The sequence below is a fragment of the Chiloscyllium plagiosum genome, chromosome 29, assembly GCF_004010195.1.
Source record: "Chiloscyllium plagiosum isolate BGI_BamShark_2017 chromosome 29, ASM401019v2, whole genome shotgun sequence".
Taxonomy (NCBI): Eukaryota; Metazoa; Chordata; class Chondrichthyes; order Orectolobiformes; family Hemiscylliidae; genus Chiloscyllium; species Chiloscyllium plagiosum.
The window spans coordinates 39,139,496-39,158,472 of NC_057738.1; the positions used below are offsets into that span (position 1 = coordinate 39,139,496).

An 18,977-nucleotide genomic window follows, 5' to 3' on the forward strand; every position below is an offset into this window, starting at 1 on the left:
TCTAAAGCTTAAATGGCTTAGATTAGATTACTTACAATGTGGAAAGAGGCCCTTCAGCCCAACAAGTCCACATCAACCCTTCGAAGAGCAACCCATTCCCCTACATTTACCCCTTCACCTAACACTACGGGCGATTTAGCATGGCCAGTTCACCTAACCTGCACATTTTTGGACTGTGGGAGGAAACTGGAGCAAACTCACGCAGACACAGGGAAAATGTGCAAATTCCACACAGACAGTTGCCTGAGGTGGGAATTGAACCCAGGTCTCTGGCACTGTGAGGCAGCTGTGCTAACCACTGTGCCACCCAGTTAGGCCTATATAGCTTAAAAGAGGTTTCCAGCATTTCCTAAGCCACCAATCCATTGACTATTGAATCCTAAAAGATTACAAATATGCTGTTACGGGTCTTAAATGGTCAAAGTACATAAGACTCAACAAAGTACGTGAGTTTAAGTTGCCCTCAGGTCCAGTCTGAGAGACAGGATATAGAGGAACCAACAGTCCCACCATCTAAGTCGGGAGATCTTAGAAAATAGGAAAAAAAAGGATAATAAGACCTAAATAATCATTATTTCATAGAATCTCTATGGTGTGGAAGTAGGCCATTCAGCCCATCAACAGTGACCCTCCCACCCAGACCCAACCCATTACCCTATCCCTGTAACTGTGCATTTCCCTTGACCAATCTACCTGACCTGCACATCTTTTGACAATGGGAGGAAATTGGAGCACCCAGAGGAAACCCATACAGAAACGGAGAGAATGTACAAGCTCCACACAGTCACCCGAGGGTGGAATTGAACCTGGGTCACTGCTGCTGTGAGCCACATGCTGCCCAGGTGGAACTGAAAGCTGATAATAAGCAATTGAACATTGAAACTTAGAGAATACTGAGAGGCCTAGTTAGAGGGGACATGGAAAAGATGTTTCCATTAGTAGGACAGATTAGAACATGAGGGCACAGCCTCAGAGTGAAGGAGCAACCCTTTAGAACTGAGATGAGGAGGAATTTCTTCAGCCAGAGGGTGGTGACTTGATGAGACTCATTGCCACAGAAGGCTATGGAAGTTAAGTCATTGAGTGCAGTTAAGACAGAGATAGACAGGTTCTTGATTATCAAGGGGATCAAAGATTCCAGGGAAAGGCAGGAAAACAGAGCTGAGAAACACAATCAGCCATGATTGAATTAATGGGCCAAAAGATTTAGTTCTGCTCAAAAATCTTATAATCTTACAATCTTAAGAAAGTGCAAGAATCAAAAATGGTGGAAGAAAAGGTAAGTTGAGGAAAAGGAATAGAAGAAAGAGTAAAAGATATAATTGAAGATGCTGAAGTCAAGTAAAAATGACAGCAAAAGAACTTTGCCCGAATGTAAGAGCCATGACAGAGATGTCACAACCAACAGATATGAAAGCAATGCAATGATTTGTTAGATTCATCAACTGTTGAGCAAAATTCTTGCCTAATTCAAGACAGTGTGAACATCCTTCCTGAAGAAGGGCTTATGCCCGAAACGTCGATTCTCCTGTTCCCTGGATGCTGCCTGACCTGCTGCGCTTTTCCAGCAACACATTTTCAGCTCAGTGTGAACATCCAAACAATCTCACTTTTACAAAATATGCAGCACTACTGTGCCACAGAAAAAGCATCAGCTTTAACTCAAATCAAAACAATTAGTGACAGCAGCTCAATATGTTCTGGGAATTATCAACCCAGTGAAGATGTTGAACCTGAAAGATGAGTATATTGCTTTGCTCAAATACTCACCGGGGAAGGAATATCACCAGTGATCAGCTGATATCAGATAAGCTGACAACAATAACCACCACACATTAAAGGATCTAAATGCTTTCGAGGTAATGGATGACATGTCCATGCAGAGACTGATGAAAGTGGGACAGATTAGAACTATTACAGTTTTACTGTTTTTTAGATTTTCTTTGTTAACCATATATATTAGGAACTTGTAACTGCAAATGATAGTGTATGCAAAATTAGTTGTCTTTTTACCAATGAAGAAGACGTATTTTGAGTAATTCAATTACACATAGCTGGCTTGCTGTAAACTTCTAACCATGATGTAACTTGCTTTCACTGCAATTTGTGGCAGCAATTAAATACATTACTTGACACGACTTTTTCTGTCCCAATAGTTGAAACGTTTAATATCCAAACTGTGTCTGGTTTTGTCTAAACCTGAAGAACTAGAGAGAAAACTGCATTAATAAGTACAACACAAACTTACACCATTAAAGTAGTAAAGCATGCTGAAGTGTTTCACAGGAGCAATATCAACCAATGTTTACTTTCAATAAGATGATTCCTGGTTTTGGAAGCACCTCACTCTTTGGAGCTCCTTTTCTCTAACTGGTTATGCTGGTTATCCTAAACCTGGTATTCCACTGTCGAACTTTACCCTTCCTTCCCCCACTAAACTGTCTAACTTCTTCCTGCTGTAATAATGGGTAAGTTTTAGCCATCAATCCTAGTTAAAGGAATAGAGAGAGATATTGATAGAACAAAATGAGTTAATTTTGCCCTTTGAACTTCTCCAATCATTGACAGAAATCATGGAAGATCATGTGAGTAAACTATATTGACCAACCATTGTTCAATATACTCTAATACCTTTTTGAAAAAAAACCTAGAAATTTGTTTTAAAATTAACAATTGAGGCATCAAATGCTGCTTGTGGAAAAGATTCCTGACACAATATGTATATAGGCTGACGAGGGGGGAGGCCATATTGAATTTGGTGCTAGGCAACCAGCTAGGCCAGGTGTCAGATCTTTCAGTGGGAGAACATTTCAGTGACAATGACCACAACTGCCTCACCTTTACCATAGCCATGGAGAGAGATAGGAACAGACAGTATGGAAAGGTATTTAATTTAGGGAGGGGAAATTATACTGCTATTGGACAGGAGCTGTGGAGTGTAAATTGGGAACAATTGTTCTACAGGATATGCACAACCGAATTGTGGAGGCTGTTTGAGGAGTACTTGTTGCAAGGGTTGTATAACTTTGTCCCACTGAGACAGGCAAGGAATGGTAAGGTGACAGAGTTTTGGATGACAAGAGAAGAGGAGTTCCTCATTAAGAGGAAGAAGGAAACTTGCTTAAGGTTGAGGAAGTGAGGATCTGGCTCAAGTTTAGAGGATTACAGAGTAGCTAGGAAAGAACTCAAAAATGGACCGAGGAGAGCTGGGGGAGGGGGAGCACGAAAAGCCTTGTTGGGAAGAATTAGGGAAAACTCAAAGGCATCCTACGTGTACCTCAAATACCTCAAAAAAGGAGTAGCTGTTACAGCCAGAATGTTTTTCCATCCTCCATCTTGGATTACATCTCTATGACTTATGTGAGGAATAAGAGAATGAACAGAGGGTAGGGCCAATCAGGGAAAGTGGATGGAACTTGTGCCTGGATCTGAAGAGGTAGAGTTGCCCCTAAGTTAGTTTTTTGCTTCAGTATTCACTAAAGAAAGGGACCTTGTTGATAGTGAGAACATTGTGGACCAGGAAAATAGGCTTGAACAGATTGATATTGAGAAAGTGGATGTGCTGGAAAGTCTGGGAAGCATCAAGATAGATAAAAACCCAGGGCCAGACCAGATACAGTCAAGGTTACTCTGGGAAGTGACAAATGAGAGTGCTGCACCTCTGGCGATGATCTTTGCATCCTCACTCTCCAAGGGTGTAGTACCGAATGATTGGATAGAGGCAAATGTTGTTCCTTTGTTCAAGAAAGGGAATAGGGAAATCCCTAGGAATTACAGACCAGTCAGTCTTACATCTGATGTAAGCAAGGTACTGGAATGGATTCTGACAGATAGGATTTATGACTATTTGGAAAAAAATAATTTGATTAAAGATAGTCAGCACGGCTTTGTGAGGGGCAGGTCATGCCTCACAAGTCTTATTGAGTTCGTTGAGGATGTGACAAGACAAGTTGACAAAGATTGAGCAGTGGTCATGGTGTATATGGATTTCAGTAAAGCATTTGCTAAGGTTCCCCATAGTAGACTCATTCAGAAAGTTAAGAGATATGGGATACAGGGAAATTTGACTGTCTAGATACAGAATTGGCTGGCCGAAAGAAGACAGCGAGTGGTAGCGGATGGAGAGTATTCCGCCTGGAGGTTGGTGACCAGTGGTGTCCCACAGGGATCGGTTCTTGGGCTGCTGCTCTTTGTAATGTTTATAAATGACTTGGATGAAGAAGTGGAAGGGTGGGTTAGTAAGTTTCCTGAAATCACAAAGGTTGGTGGTGTTGTACATAGTGTCAAGGGCTGTTGCAGGATGCGGAGCTGGGCTGAGAAGTGGCAGATGGAATTCAACCTGGATAAATGTGAAGTGATTCATTTTGGAAGGTCGAATTTGAATGTTGAATACAGGGTTAAAGGCAGGATTCTTGGCAGTGTGGAGGAACAGTGAGACGTTGGGGTCCATATACATAGATCCCTCAAAGTTGCCACCCAAGTTGATAGGGTTGTTAAGAAGGCGTACGGTGATTTGGCTTTCATTAACAGAGGGATTGAGTTTAAGAGCTGTGAGGTTTTGCTGCATCTATATAACACCCTGGTTAGGCCACATTTGGAATGTTGTGTTCAGTTCTGGTCACCTCTATGGGAAGGATGTAGATGCTTTAGAGAGGATGCAGTAGAGATTTACCAGGATGCTGCCTGAACTGGAGGGCTTGTGTTATGAAGTGAGGTTGAGTGAGCTTGGGCTTTTCACACTGGAGAAAGGAAGGAAGAGAGGTATCTTGATAGAGATGTACAAGGTAATGAGAGGCATCAATAAAGTAGATAGCCAGAGACTTTTCGCCCCGATCAGAAATGCCTGTCATGAGGGATCATAATTTTAAGGTGATTGGACGATGGTTTAGGGGAGATGTCAGAGGTAGGTTCTTTATGCAAAGAGTGGTGGGTGCGTGGAATGCACTGCCAGCGGTGATAGTAGAATCAGAGACATTAGGGACATTTAAGTGACTACTAGACAAGCACATGGATGGCAGTAAATTGAGGGGTGTGGAGGTTAGGTTGATCTTAGATTAAATAAATGTTTGGCACAAGATCATGGGCCGAACATATGTTCTATGTTCTAATTCCGAACATCAAAAACTTCTGTGGGTCGTAGTTTGGCCTAACCTCACTCCTGAAATGTTTTGGCTGTAAGCCCCCACTAGTGTCAGACTCTCCAGATGGTTTCTCACAATCCATCCTAAATGTTCCACCTTTATATCCTGAAAATTTTGACCAAATGTTTCTTGCGCTGTGTTGTTATTTTACAGCCGACGATGATATATTCAGTACAGAAAGGTCTGAATGCCCTACATGAGTCACAGAAAGCAGGTGCAGCAGGTGATAGGGAGGCCAAATGAAATTTGGACATTCATTGCTATAGGAATGGAGCATAAACACAGGGAAGTGTTGTAGCAACTGTGATTGGATAAGGGTCAGCCCGGTGGATCTCATAGAGTATGAGTTCCCTGATTGGGTCTGTTAACCTTGTCCAATCATTGAGTCCTGGCTGACAGATACAAACAGGAGTGTCAGGGGTTCTGCTCACTCTCGGAGCTGGCTCTGAGCGAGCAGGGTCAGTGTCATGTACTGTGCACATGTAAATAAATAGTAACTTGGTGACGGGATACCGGCCTTCACGGAGTTACCTCAGCAACTGTACAAGGCAATGGTGAGGGTGCATTGGAGTACTGCACACAGTTTGGTCCCTTTGCTTGAGGGAGAATGTAGTTACCTCACAGACAGTTCAGAGAGGGTCAACTAGATTAATTCTGGACATGGAAGGCCTGTCATTTGAGGAGGGACCAAGCAATTTAGGCCTGTATTTAGGTGGATGAGAGGAGATCTATTGAGGTGCACAAGATGCTAAAGGGAATTGATAAAGCAGGCGTAGAGATGATGTTTCTCCTTGTGGGTTGCAATCTAAAATGAGAGGTAAATAATTTAGGATAAGGGGTGATGGATTTAAAACAGACATGAGGAGAAATTACCTCTCACATAGAGTGATGACTTCACTACCCCAGAATATGAGGGATGCTGAGGACACTGAGTAAATTTAAGGAGGTGGTAGACAGATTTTGAATTAGTAATGGGTTAAAGGCTTGTGGAAAACAGCCGTGATGAGATCCACAATGATCCTGTGAAATGGTGGAACAGGCTCAAGGGGCTGAATGGCCTACTCCTGCTCCTAGTTCTTATGTCTTATATTCATGCCTGGCTCCTTTTTAACCAGACATTTCTTGGTTAACTACAATTCCAGTTCCTTGGGAGTGTAAACCCCTTTTTAGGAGTTGACACTACTGGTTTTTGGTCCAGATTCTTGCCTGGCAATCCCATCAGTGTGTGTTGGGATGGGGGAATCGGTGTAATGGAGGTGCATGGGTTATATTTGCTTTTGGATATATTTGAATAGCCTGTCAAGTAGCATCTGTCTTGGTGATTTGCTTTTGGCTGACATTATGCTTTTTTTCTGCTTAATGACTATTGCAAATGTCATGAGGCAAAATTTACAGCATTTTCTCTGTTGTTTATTCCATCCAATTGCTTTAAAGACTATTTGTTTTGTGAAGTGATTGCATGAAGATTTCTTGCTGTTACACACTCTGTTCTGTCAGCCAAGAGGAGCACTGACCATTGTGGATTACACCAAAACTCCACTTACATTAGCAACCTGTGCCAAAACAACCTTCATTTTCAAATACCAAACCCTCACTTTATATTTTCCCTTGCATTCCGAAATGTTAAATAGATTGGGACTATATTAATTGCAAATTAGAAGAATGAGAGGGAATCTTGTAGAAGCATATAAAATTATGAAGGGAATAGATAAGATAGAAGCAGGGAGGTTGTTTCCACTGGCGGGTGAAACTAGAACTCGGGGGCATAGCCCCAAAATTAGGAGGAGCAGATTTAGGACTGAGTTGAGGAGGAACTTTTTCACCCAAAGGGTTGTGAATCTGTGGAATTCCTTGCCCAGTGAAGCAGTTGAGGCCACCTCGTTGAATGGTTTTAAGGCAAAGATAGATTTTTGAACAGAAAAGGAATTAAGGGTTATGGTGAGTGGGCAGGTAGGTGGACCTCAGTCCACGAAAACACCAGCCACGATCTTATTGAACAGTGGAGCAGGCACGGTGGGCCAGATGGCCTACTCCTGCTCCTACCTTTTATGTTCTTATCTCTTTCGTGAATATGTTCAGAGTTGCAGCCTTCTGTGTAGAACAAGCCCCTGTCATCTGTCTCAAACGAATGGAAAAGAAGACAAACTGAGGGAGCTGAAGTGCTTGATGATGCTGAAGGATCCGGGAAGTGCGCACCCACTCATCCACTTGTTTCTACCACTGAGGCCACAAGGGACCTCGCCAAGGTTCTGCACCCAATAGCGTGGAGACTGCACTGACAACATGGCGGACTGTATCATACCCACCCAGGGACAACACACTAAGATGAAAGAGATTACTCTGTCTTTTGGGGTCCAATTCCCGACATTTTTCTGATCGCCCCACCCTCCCCATACCTTCACTGTACAAAGTCAGGCCACTATAAGGTGCGAACACATTGAAAGTAATGACAGTTTTCATAGTTTACTGCGTCACTATTTTGAGGGAAATGGTTTTCTACTCGGAGCATGTTGGGAATCCGGAATGCATTGCTTGGGTGGGCAATAGAAGCAGGAAGTCTCACAACCTTAAATAAAGGATGTGGACAAGTACCTGAAATGCCAGATCATCCAAGGCTATGGGCCAAGTGCTGAAAAGTGGGATTAGTACAGATAGGCCAATACAGGCTTAATGGGCCGAAGAGCATCTTCTGTGCTGTATGACTCTACAATTGTCTATTTACTTGAGATTTTTTTTGACATACAGAGTGTTTGTAGGAAAATCCAGTTACATAAGGGCTTCCATGACTATCTCAAAGCTGTGCTTAACACAAATTTGTGAGCATTTCCCAGGGGTTATGATTTCACTGTGTCACGGAATGTGGCTTAAGTAGAGCTGGATGATCTAATTTCTGGAATTGTGATTAGTCCCTTGATAGGACAGGATGTAGAGAACAAAATCCAAAGATGTAACCATTGTAATCTGTTAAAAAAAAGGTTGGAATGGCATGAGATTGGACAAGGCACTACAGAAACGCAACTCTTTCTCAAAGTTTGTGCAGGATTACAGGTAGAAGATAGTAGAATGGCTCTAAGTGATGATGTGGAGGTGCCAGTGTTGGACTGGGGTGGACATGGTCAAAAGTCACACAACACCAGGTTATAGTCTAACAGGTTTATTTGAAATCATACGTTTCATCTGACGAAGGAGGAGCGGTCCGAAAGCTTGTGATTTCAAATAAATCTGCTGGACTATAACCTGGTGTTGTGTGTCATGTGACTTCTGGCTGTAAGTGAATTGATCATAATCGAGTCATAGAATCACACAGCATAGAAATAGACCCCTTGGTCCCAATTCAGAGAACCAGTACAGACTTGTTGGGCTGAATGGCCTCATTCTGCACTGTAACAATACTGCAATTCAGTAAATAAATGAAAAAGCTAATTATTTTTTTAAAATGCTTCCACTTATAGAGCAACGTAGGAGATTTCACAACCTACTCCTGCTCCTAATTGTTCCATTGTTATTTCAGGTTTAACAATCAAAGCCATAGCTAACTTTCAATTCTATTCTGTTCACTGAAACCACATTTTGTAGTCCTCATAATAATATTATTCCCAGAGCATATGTGATGGACTTAAACATTAGCACATCAATTCACAGCAAATTTATCTTCTATAGAAAAACAGATAAATGTGGAAAATAATCTTAAATCATTGCTTTAACTGCTGTACAATGTTCCATAAATATCACCTTACAGGAGAAAAAAATCCCCCAACTTTGAATCACAGCTCCTTCCGTTCAAACGCTGAAGATGATAGATCCATGAATAGTACACCGTAAGAATATTCTTATTTATATTTCTACAGTCATGTCAATTTCCATGCCAGGCACACTTTTGCAGCATGATAAATGACTCGACTGATATTCCAGATATAAATGTACTGCAATAAATAGTAAATAATAATAAATATTCAAAATCTCTACACAAATTTTCACTGCAATTTTCTTACAGAATAGTTCTAATAAAATGGAACTTATCAGTTCACCATTTGCCAAGGTAAAAATATTAAATAAAATTCATCAGCACATAATCCCAATAGCAATGTGGAAACTGTACAAAACAAAAAATGTTTATGGTTTAGTCATCAAGTCAGTATAGCACAGATAGAGCTCATTCATCCCACTCAGTCTATTCCTGCTTTCTAAAGAGCATTACAGTCATTTCCATTTTCCCCCTACTGTATCCTGTAGCTCAGCCATTTATTACCCCCTCAATGAGTACTTCTTCCATGCTGCCCTTGAGAATTAAGAAAGCACTTAGGACATTTTTTAATTTAACCACGTACATCTCCCGTAGTGGGAATGGTAGGGGAATATAGGTCAAAGTCAAGGTGACAAATTAAAGGCCAAGCAAGGCCTGAATGGTTGACCTATATGTAGACAAGGTGATGGTGTTAACTGGAGTCTGCAGGAACACAAGTTAGTTCCCTCTTTTTCTATTTTCATGCAGTCATGACGTACCATCACAATGACCTGTTGATCAATGACCATTCCTCAAACCTGTTATAAAAGGCAATCTGAGACATGAATAAACACAGAACCATTTGTAATTGTGGTGCATGATTTCCAAGGCCAAGTTAGGATCCTGACTTGAAACATCAACTTTCCTGCTCCTCCGATGCTGTGCCTTTCCAGCCCCACTTTTTGTTGTCTCTGACTTCCAGCATCTGCAGTCCTCACTATCTCCACTGGGGGATGTACCATTCAGATGGGGTTTTACTCCTTGCTGGAAAGATAGTAGAACCCTTGGATGGGAGAGCTTTCCAGGATTGGGGGTACCAGGGAACAGGAATGTCCAAAACAAGATAAAGCAGGTGGGTTTCAGCAGCTAACTCTGGCCCTATGTCCACTCCTTTGGTCATGCACAAACTAATGCAGATTGAGAGACAACACCCCACTCAACCCACTTCACAGCCTGCCCACACATGTTAGACCATGAGATGTAGGGGCAAAAACAGGCCATTCAGCCCATTCAATGACCTGACAATCCTCAACTCCAATTTCCTGCCTTTCCTCATAACCCTTCCCTCACTTACCAATTAAAATCTATCTATCTCAGCCCTGAAAATACTTAATGACCCAGCCTCTACAGCCCTCTGTAATAAAGCATTCTACAGATTCACTACCCTCTGAGAGAAGAAATTCCTCCTCATCTCTGTATTAAACATGCAACCCCTTACTGTGAGATTATGCCCTCTGGTGCTAGACTCTCCCACTGGGGAAACAACCTTTCCACAGTCCCCTAAGAATCCTTCAATAAGATCACCTCTCATTTTTCTAACCTCTAGTGAGTACAGGCCCAACCTACTCAACCACATAAGACAGTGCCTCCATACTTGGAATCTTCTCTGGACTGCCTCCAATGTCAGCCTATCTTTCCTTAAATATCTTCATAGTATTCCAGGTGTGGTCTGACAAGTGGTGTTAGCACAATCTCCCACTTTTATACTTCCTTCCTTTTGAAATAAAGACCAACATTCCATTTGCCTCCCTGCTTAGCTGCTGAATTTTGCTAGCTTTTTGCAATTCATATACAAGGACTCCCAGATCCTTCTGTTCTGTAGCTTTCTGAAGTCTTTCTCCATTTAAATATTCAGTATTCACCAGTCAGGGTGGGTTGACCCTTTTTGTTTGTACTAATATAATTGAACCTATTCTGTGTATAATGATTCTTCAAATATTTGCAGAACTGCTTTCTTTAAGTTTCATCTGAACCATTTCAAACAAAACTTCTCAGGAAGATCTCAGACAATACCAGAGGAAGAATTCTCAGCTGAAACAAAGGAATTATTGCAGAAATCAACAACAGTTCTGCCAAAAGACTCCAGGCAATCTGCAAGGGCCTTAATTTCAGATCTAGCAAGGAACAAAAAATATTTTTGCTCTCTTTGTCTCTCTCTCTCTCTTTCAAAGCCTGTTCTACTCCTCTCTATAGAAAGCACTGGAGAAGCTCAGCAGATCTGGCAGGATCTGTGGAAAGAGATCAGAATTAACATTTCAGGTCCAGTATGCCTTTTCTTTGGAACCCACTGAGTCCACCTGCACAACTAACATCTAACTACTGAACTCCAGAAAATATTTGACTCCTGACTTTAAGTTTCCAGCTCCTCCCTCATCTATGAAAAGAGAATCTACAAGCAATTATCAAGACCTTATTTTCAATTTTATAAATAAATTTTTGTCCATATCTACGTTTAATCTTGATATCTGTATTTTATCTCATAACTATCACATTGCTGCTTTGTAACTTGCAGCATATTTGTGTAATAAACTAACTTTTGGTTGTGTTTAAAACTAAAGTTGTGCTGTTGGTTATTTCTAAATTGGAACTCTCCACAAAAGAACTAAAAGTTGGGGGTGGGGGGGATGCTAATTTTGGATAGCTACATGAATAGGAAAGATTTAGAGGGATGTGGGACAAATGTATTGGGAATAGATTAGTTTGGGAAACTTGGCTGGTGTGGATGTGTTGGACCAAAGGATCTGTTTCCATTCTGAATACTCGATGACCTTATTAAAGGGCTATATGTGTACATTCACAGTTCATGCTGCCAACACTCCTGGTCATGGTTGTGAACCTGGCGGGGTGAAAGTTCTTGAATATTTAAAGGGTTAAGATATGGTGAGGGGAGAGGGAGCACAAAGTATCTTCTTAGACCATAGCCATTGGAGGAAGGTTGCCTCAATTGGTCAGACATGCAGTGTGGATCAGACTGGCACCAATACCATGGGGTCCAATCCATGTTCTGGTTGGGACAGATTTAAAATCCTTGTCCTTGCCATATCCATAGCGGAGATCCTGGAGCTGTGGGTTGGACATGCCTTCCGGCAAAGAACTGAAGAAGAAGGTATTGTCAAATTTGCCTGTTTATTATCTTGCACTTATCCAGACTGAAAGTTACTGAATCCACCAATTCATCCAGATGTTTCACTGACATTATCAAATGTTAGGATTGTACAAAATCCTAGAGAACAGAAAGACCATTCGTTTGTCCCCACTTGTAAAGTGTTCCCACTGTTAAAAAGGAATAGGAATATGAGGGTATAGATTTAACATGATCTGCAAAACGAACAAGGATGAAATGAGGAGTGAGGAAGTTAGGGGATAGGGTGTACTGCCTGGAAATATGGTGGAGGCAGGTTCAATTGAAGCATTCCAGAGGGGCATGGGATGATTATTTGGACAAAAATAATGTATGAGAGTATGGAGAGAAAGCAGAAAATTGGCACGAGGTAATGCTGCTCACTTAACGAGCTAGTGCAGGCATGACTGGCTGAATGGCCTCCTCTGCACCATAACACTTCTGTAATTCTATGTCGTGATGGAGAAACCTGTTTCTTGAATATTCTGAGCTCAAAGCAAGTCTCCAACTAGTGAAGACCTGTAATCTGGAGAGACATTTAATATCATGCAAAAATGAAACACATTGCTTCACCTTTTGTAGTCACCGAATATTGTTCATTAATATTACATTAGAAGAAGGTCATTTTCATCTTCAGGTGGAATTGCAAACAAACATTCAAGATATTACAGTCTTTTTTAAAGAATTCTCTAGCTTGACAGCAATTAGCACTGATGGTCCTATCTTACGCATCCAGAATGTCAAATCCTATGCTGCAGAACCAAGTTTAATAGCTACTCAGCGTTACTTCAAGAAGGTAGGACAATTGTTACATTACCTTCATTGTAGAACAGTTATTTTTAGACCTCCTTGTTGTTGCATCTCAGTGTGCAATGATAGCAAGGGCTGTCACAAGTCTGTATGACTAAGGGTTACAAATAGCAACCACCCATATACAGATTCAAAGTGCAGTACAATTGACAACATAACTCCAAAGAGCCATGGCAGATGCTTGATCAGTTCAAATGCTACTGTCTGTATTCTTGATAAATATTTCACTTGTAAGAATGAGACATTTCACAATTATAGTTGTTAATTATCTAAAATGCACCAACCAAGGGCATCTTACTCAATGGTCAGCTCTGTTGGCTGGAAAGGCTGGTGAGTGATGCCAACAGTATTTGTACAATTTCTGCGCTGGCTGAGATTACTATGAAGGACTCTTTTTCTGAACGTTTCCCCTCGCCTGATGTATGGTGATCCTCAGGTTAAACCACCACCAGCCATCTCTCTCTTTTTCTCTCTCTCTCTTTTTCTCTCTTTCTCTACCTCTCTAATGAGAGAGCAGGACTAACGCCTGGCAAAACTATTGCGCCTTTACTATCCATTTTTACTTAATGAGGGAAATCTCAACAGAAGTTGGAACTAATATGGCAAAACCCGGTGAAACTTTACAATTTTGACTTGAAACTATTTTGCCATTTCTTCATTGTCAAAATCCAGGAACTCCCTTAATTAAGAGCAAAATACCATGAATGCTGGAGATCTGAAATAAAAACAAAAAAATCATCTGTGGAGAGGGAACAGAGTTGATACTTCAAGGCCAATGACTCTTCTTCAGAACAGAAAAAGAATCGTTAGATCTTGAATATTAATTTTGTTTCTCTCTCCACAGATGTTGCCAGAGCTTTTTGAGCATCTCCAGCACTTCCTCCCTGACAGTACTGTGGGTCAACCTGCAATGGCTCACCATCCCCTTCTCAAGGGCAATTAGGGATGGGGGTTAAATCTGGCAAGCAATTACATGAAGGAATAAAACAAGCTAAGTCTCCGTTTCATAATCTTGGCAAAGAGGAGTTGAGATAGACTATGAGTGTGAGAAAATATGAAAGATTGTGAGAGTCTGTGAGAGTGTGAGAATGTTTGAGAGTGAATGAGAGAGTGAGAGAAAATGTGAGAGAGTGAGACAGTGTGACAGATTGTGACAAACCAAGAGTCTGCAAGTATGAGAGAGTATGTGAGAATGAGTGAGAGAGTGAAAATGTGTGTGACAGACTGTGAGAGTATGTGGCTGTGTGAGACAGAATGTGCAAGTGTGAGTATGAGAATGTATGAGGGTGTGAGGGACAGTGTGAGATCATGTGAGAGTGTGAGACAGTGAGAGTGTGACAGTTTGTGAGCGAGAGTGAGAGTGGTCTAAATTTAGAGCCAGGAATGGATCCCAGGATCAGCTGTTCAAGAAGAGAAGAGAGACCTGTGAACCCACTGTCTGTCTCTGTAGTGCCTGAGAGACACCAGGCACCACTCACAAACTATTGTCTTATGAGAGGAAAGTAACTGGCGGTTGTTCATTTGAGCTGCTGACCCTTGGGATTACTGAGATGAAGGGCCCTAAACATTTCATGAGAAGACACAATGTCCTTATTCTAAACAGATGGTGGAATGGTTTTGGCTGAGATCCGTGTGTAGGAACTAATTCAGCCTTTGTCACTCTCTGGCTATTACCCGAGAATGTAGGTGTAAATGACATATGCCTGAAAGCCAGTGAAGATAGAATCATATTTCAGTCCCCACAGGGAATAGCCTACAGCCGTCTCAGCTCATCCAACTCTAGCTTCACACAACCTCATCATAGCCAAGTCAAAAAAGTTTATTCATAATGAGTCTTGTTAGTTCTGACTATCTCTAAAACAAGCGACAGACACAGTCAAAAGCAGAATGTGTTAACATGGACATTCCAGAGAGGCACTGAAGAAATTCTTACAGGATATTAATCATGATGTATCAGTGATGCTGACTTTTGCTTTTTGGGGGGTTTAGGAGGGAAGGATGGTGTAGGAATAGCTTTATCTGACTCTTTGCATTAACCTCACCGGGAAACAAAACAGATCTCACTGCACTTAACAATCTTCCCATTTATTTACTGTGAAAATTGCCTGCCTTTATATAATAACTGAATAGCAGGTGGTCAGTGTGAAAGACAAAGCGATGAAATGAAAAAATCATTCTAGTGTGTTCTAATGCAATCACTCATTAGAATATAAAGGTGATTGAATTTTGAGGCAACAAAGCCTCATGGATAACAGATTTCACTGGTCACTGAACACAATGATTATTTGCTGTGTGAATGTGACACATCATCATGAGAACAGGTCAGGGGGAGGGCAGGCAGCTGCTCAAGCCTGCTCCACCATCCGTTATGCTCATGTGTGAACTTCTCCATCTTCTCTACTTACCATCGCTTCCCTTGATTGTCTTAGTGTCCAAAGATCTGTTGGCTAAACCATGTAGGCCTCGTGGGCAAACTTATTGAGTCGTAGAGATGTAGGGCATGGAAACATGTTCCAGTTTTCTCCCACAATCCAAACAGGTTTGGGTGGATTGGCCATGCTAAATTGCCCATAGTGCCCAGGGATGCGCAGGTTGGGTGGGTTAGCCATGGGAAATGTAGGGTTACAGTGATAGGATAGGGGATTCAATCTGGTTCGGGTGCTCTTCAGAGATTTGGTGTGGACTTGATGGGCCGAATGCTTCCACACTGGAGGGATTCTATTAAAAAAAACTCTCTAGTTTATGCCAACCATATATCCTAAATAATCTACCCCCATTTGTCAGCATTTGGCCCATATCCCTCTAAACCCATCCTATTCATATACATATCCAGATGCCTTTTAAATGTTGTACCCATACCAGCCTCCCATTTCCTCTGGCAGCTCATTCCATACATGCACCATCCACTGTGTGAAAAAGCTGCCACTTAGATCCCTTTTAAATCTTTTCCCCCTCACCTTACATCTATGCCTTCTAGTTTTGGACTCCCATAACCTGGGGAAAAGATCTTGGCTATTCACCCAACTTATGCCCCTCATGATTTTATAAACCTCTATAAGGTCACTCCTCAGCCTTCAATGCTCCAGGGAAAACAGCCACAGCCTATTCAGCCTGTCCCTATAGCTCAAACCCTCCAGCCCTGACAACAAGCCTTGTAAATCTTTTGAGGGTAGACAGATCTAAGTATTGTGGAAAATACTGACATAGTCACAAACAAAAGAAGATGTAGCAACATTGGGACTTGGGACCACATGCTGATTAAGACTCTAAGACATAGGAAAAGGAGTAGGCCATTCAGCCCATTGAGTCTGCTCCACCATTCAATGAGTTCACAGCTGGTCTGATCATTCTCAACTCCACTTTCCTGCCTTTTCCCCATTCCCGGATTAAAAATTTATCTCAGGCAGTTTCAGATAAACCAATAACTCATGGTGTTTAACAGACCAATATCCATATGTTGAATTAGTGACAAGAGCTTTATTGTAAGTTTATAGTTTAGCATCAATATCAGTTTCCATCTTTCCCTTCTGAATCCTTTCCCTCTCCAAATTGACCCTACTGGGAAAACAAACAGCTTTCCTTAAAATTTTAAACACCCAACACCAATTTATCTAACCACCCAAAGAACAAACTATGAACATTGTTCACCAGGGGTAATGTGACAATGCAAAAATCAATAAAGATGAGGAAAGAAACCAACACTTAAAAATAGTCAGCATTTTCAGACACAATATGACACATGTCTGGGGCAAGTAAAATTTGAACACAGACCTTCTAGCCCAGAGATAGGAATACTACCATTGCTCCACATGAGCCCACCTCTTAATTTTCTAATCAACCTGCTCAAAGATATTAATACAACCCCTGGAGACATGAACCCAAGCTTCTGGGTCTAGAGATAGGGTCACTACCACTGCACCACATGTGTCCTAAGACTACTGTACCTGATATTCCCAGCCAAGACGAACCAGGCCTGAGACTGCTTAGCTTTTTGCAAGGTTTGTGAAGGTTTGTAAACTTCTATGATCAGGCATCTTCAGACTAGTACAGCTATAGATTGAACCTATTTCTTTTTTTCTGTTTTCTTTCCAGTGTTTGCTTTCTCACATCCCTGAGAACTTTTTTATCACCACCAAACCATCCATATAATGTTTACCATTAACCTCCACCACTGAATCACCATGTTTCTGAACCAATTGCCAATTTGTACACAAAGCTCACCAGGGGCAATGCAATGACACACACCCAGCTGAGGGAATGATAGATAGAGGGGAAGCAGACTAAATTAAAATGGGGTTTGAGGGGGGAAATAACACAAATGAATTAGATTTGGAGCAAGGTTGGGTATTGTCAGCAGAGTTTGGGGTTTATATAAAGTGGAAGGTTTGATGTTAGCCAAGAGAGTATTGGAATGGTCAAATCTACAAGCAACAGCAGCATAGATGATAATTTTAGCAATAGATGAACAAAAGAAGTAACAAATGATGTTGTGGAGATACTGGTGTTGGACTGTGGTGGACAAGATCAGAAGTCACATGACACCAGGTTATAGTCCAACAGGCTTATTTGAAATCACAAGCTTTTGGAGCGCTGCCCTTTCACTTCACCTGACGACAGAGCAGTGCTCCGAAAGCTTGTGAGTTCAAATAAACCAGTTGGACATTAATCTGGTGTCATGTGACTTCTGACAGTGTCAAGAGATGTTATGGAGATGGAACTAAGCAACCTTCTGGATGTAGGTTTGCTTGCTGAGCTGGGAGGTTCGTTTTCAGATGTTTCATCACCATAAGCAACCTTAGCACAAGTATTACTGTGATATCAACCACCGGAAGATTGTGAATGGTGTAGTTTGCTGATATCAAATGTGTCTTAACAAGAAGAGATTTATATCCCAAACAAGATATAGTTTATTGTATGATAGCAACCGCGTAACAGGTAGATGAATAAAATAGCCATTATTATGAAGACTACAAGGATACCTCAGAGAAAGGGTTTCATTCTACAATGTCCAAAGCTACTGTGTCTTTTCCCTGTTCAAGTTTGTACAACATCATCAGATTGAGAGAGTATTTTTGTCACTGCTGATGGTAAGAAGAATAGTCCACATGGTATTTATTATCAATACAAATATAAGTTGCATACTGGAATAAATATTCAAAATAACCAGAATGTAGCATTGATTGGGTTAATACAAATCAGACTATATAGTCTCAGAACCAATTGTTAGCTCGTCGCTTTAATTCCATTTTATAGTGGTCGAGTGTCACCTTATTTTGGTTGTGTTACATGTGTACATGAAATGTCACAGAGTTAGAAGGAGCACTCTCAGAGTCAAGAAGACCCAATTTCCTTGTCAATTCAAACTCAATTTTCATTCAGTTTCCAACATTAAATCTTTCAGAACCATTGCCATTACAACACAAGATAAAACACAACATTAAGGTTAACAAAAGACTTCCAACTCAGCTTAAGGTAGTTACCAGCAGTGGGAAGAATGGATACAGAGCAAAGTTTGTGTCAGAGACTGCAATAAGTAATCTATACAAAGAAACATTTGGAATTTACCACTTTAAGTGTGAAACACATGATTTTCTAAATAAAATCAACCTCAACAAATTTGACAGATCAGAATTATGTTCAGTCTGCTCCTCCATTAATTACATACCTCACAGTACTCGGTAATGATGCAGAAACTACACTGTTCCACAAAGCTGCTGTAGAACTTAACAATTGCTGGATGGTCAAGCTTAGACAACAGCTGTGCCTCTAAATTGGCCTGGACAGTATCGTTTGGTTCCAGATCTCCAACAGATATCTCCTTTAACACTTTCCTGTAAAGGACAGAGGAGAAAAAGACAAATGATTAGTTTTGCCAAGCAACACACTGACTGAATCGGAATGACATGAATATGGGGAAATTATTCAGAGATAGAAGGGTTTTTAAAGACATCTAGTATGTTAAATGGTGAAATTTCTGTCACTGCTGATTTGTAAGAAGAATACACCAAATGGCATTTGTTACCAAAATAAATATAAGTTGCAAACTAGAATAAAGACAAAATATTCAAAGTAAACAGAGTATAGAGCCTATTTAGGGACAAGGCAAGACTTGGCTTTGATA

At 41.1% G+C, this 18,977-nt stretch overlaps 1 protein-coding gene across 4 annotated transcripts in view; it reads right to left on the minus strand.

Moving 5' to 3' along the window:
* The window catches only part of nek11 (NIMA-related kinase 11), a 292,808-nt gene that overhangs the window by 201,266 nt on the left and 72,565 nt on the right, over positions 1-18,977 (minus strand). For 3 of the 4 annotated variants that reach the window (XM_043719596.1, XM_043719594.1, XM_043719598.1), the window contains one exon: positions 18,522-18,687. In XM_043719596.1, the coding sequence (XP_043575531.1) occupies positions 18,522-18,687 (166 nt within the window). Of the gene's footprint in view, positions 1-8,878; positions 8,949-18,521; positions 18,688-18,977 lie in introns of those variants that run through there. The other variant, XM_043719597.1, reaches the window with a different exon arrangement.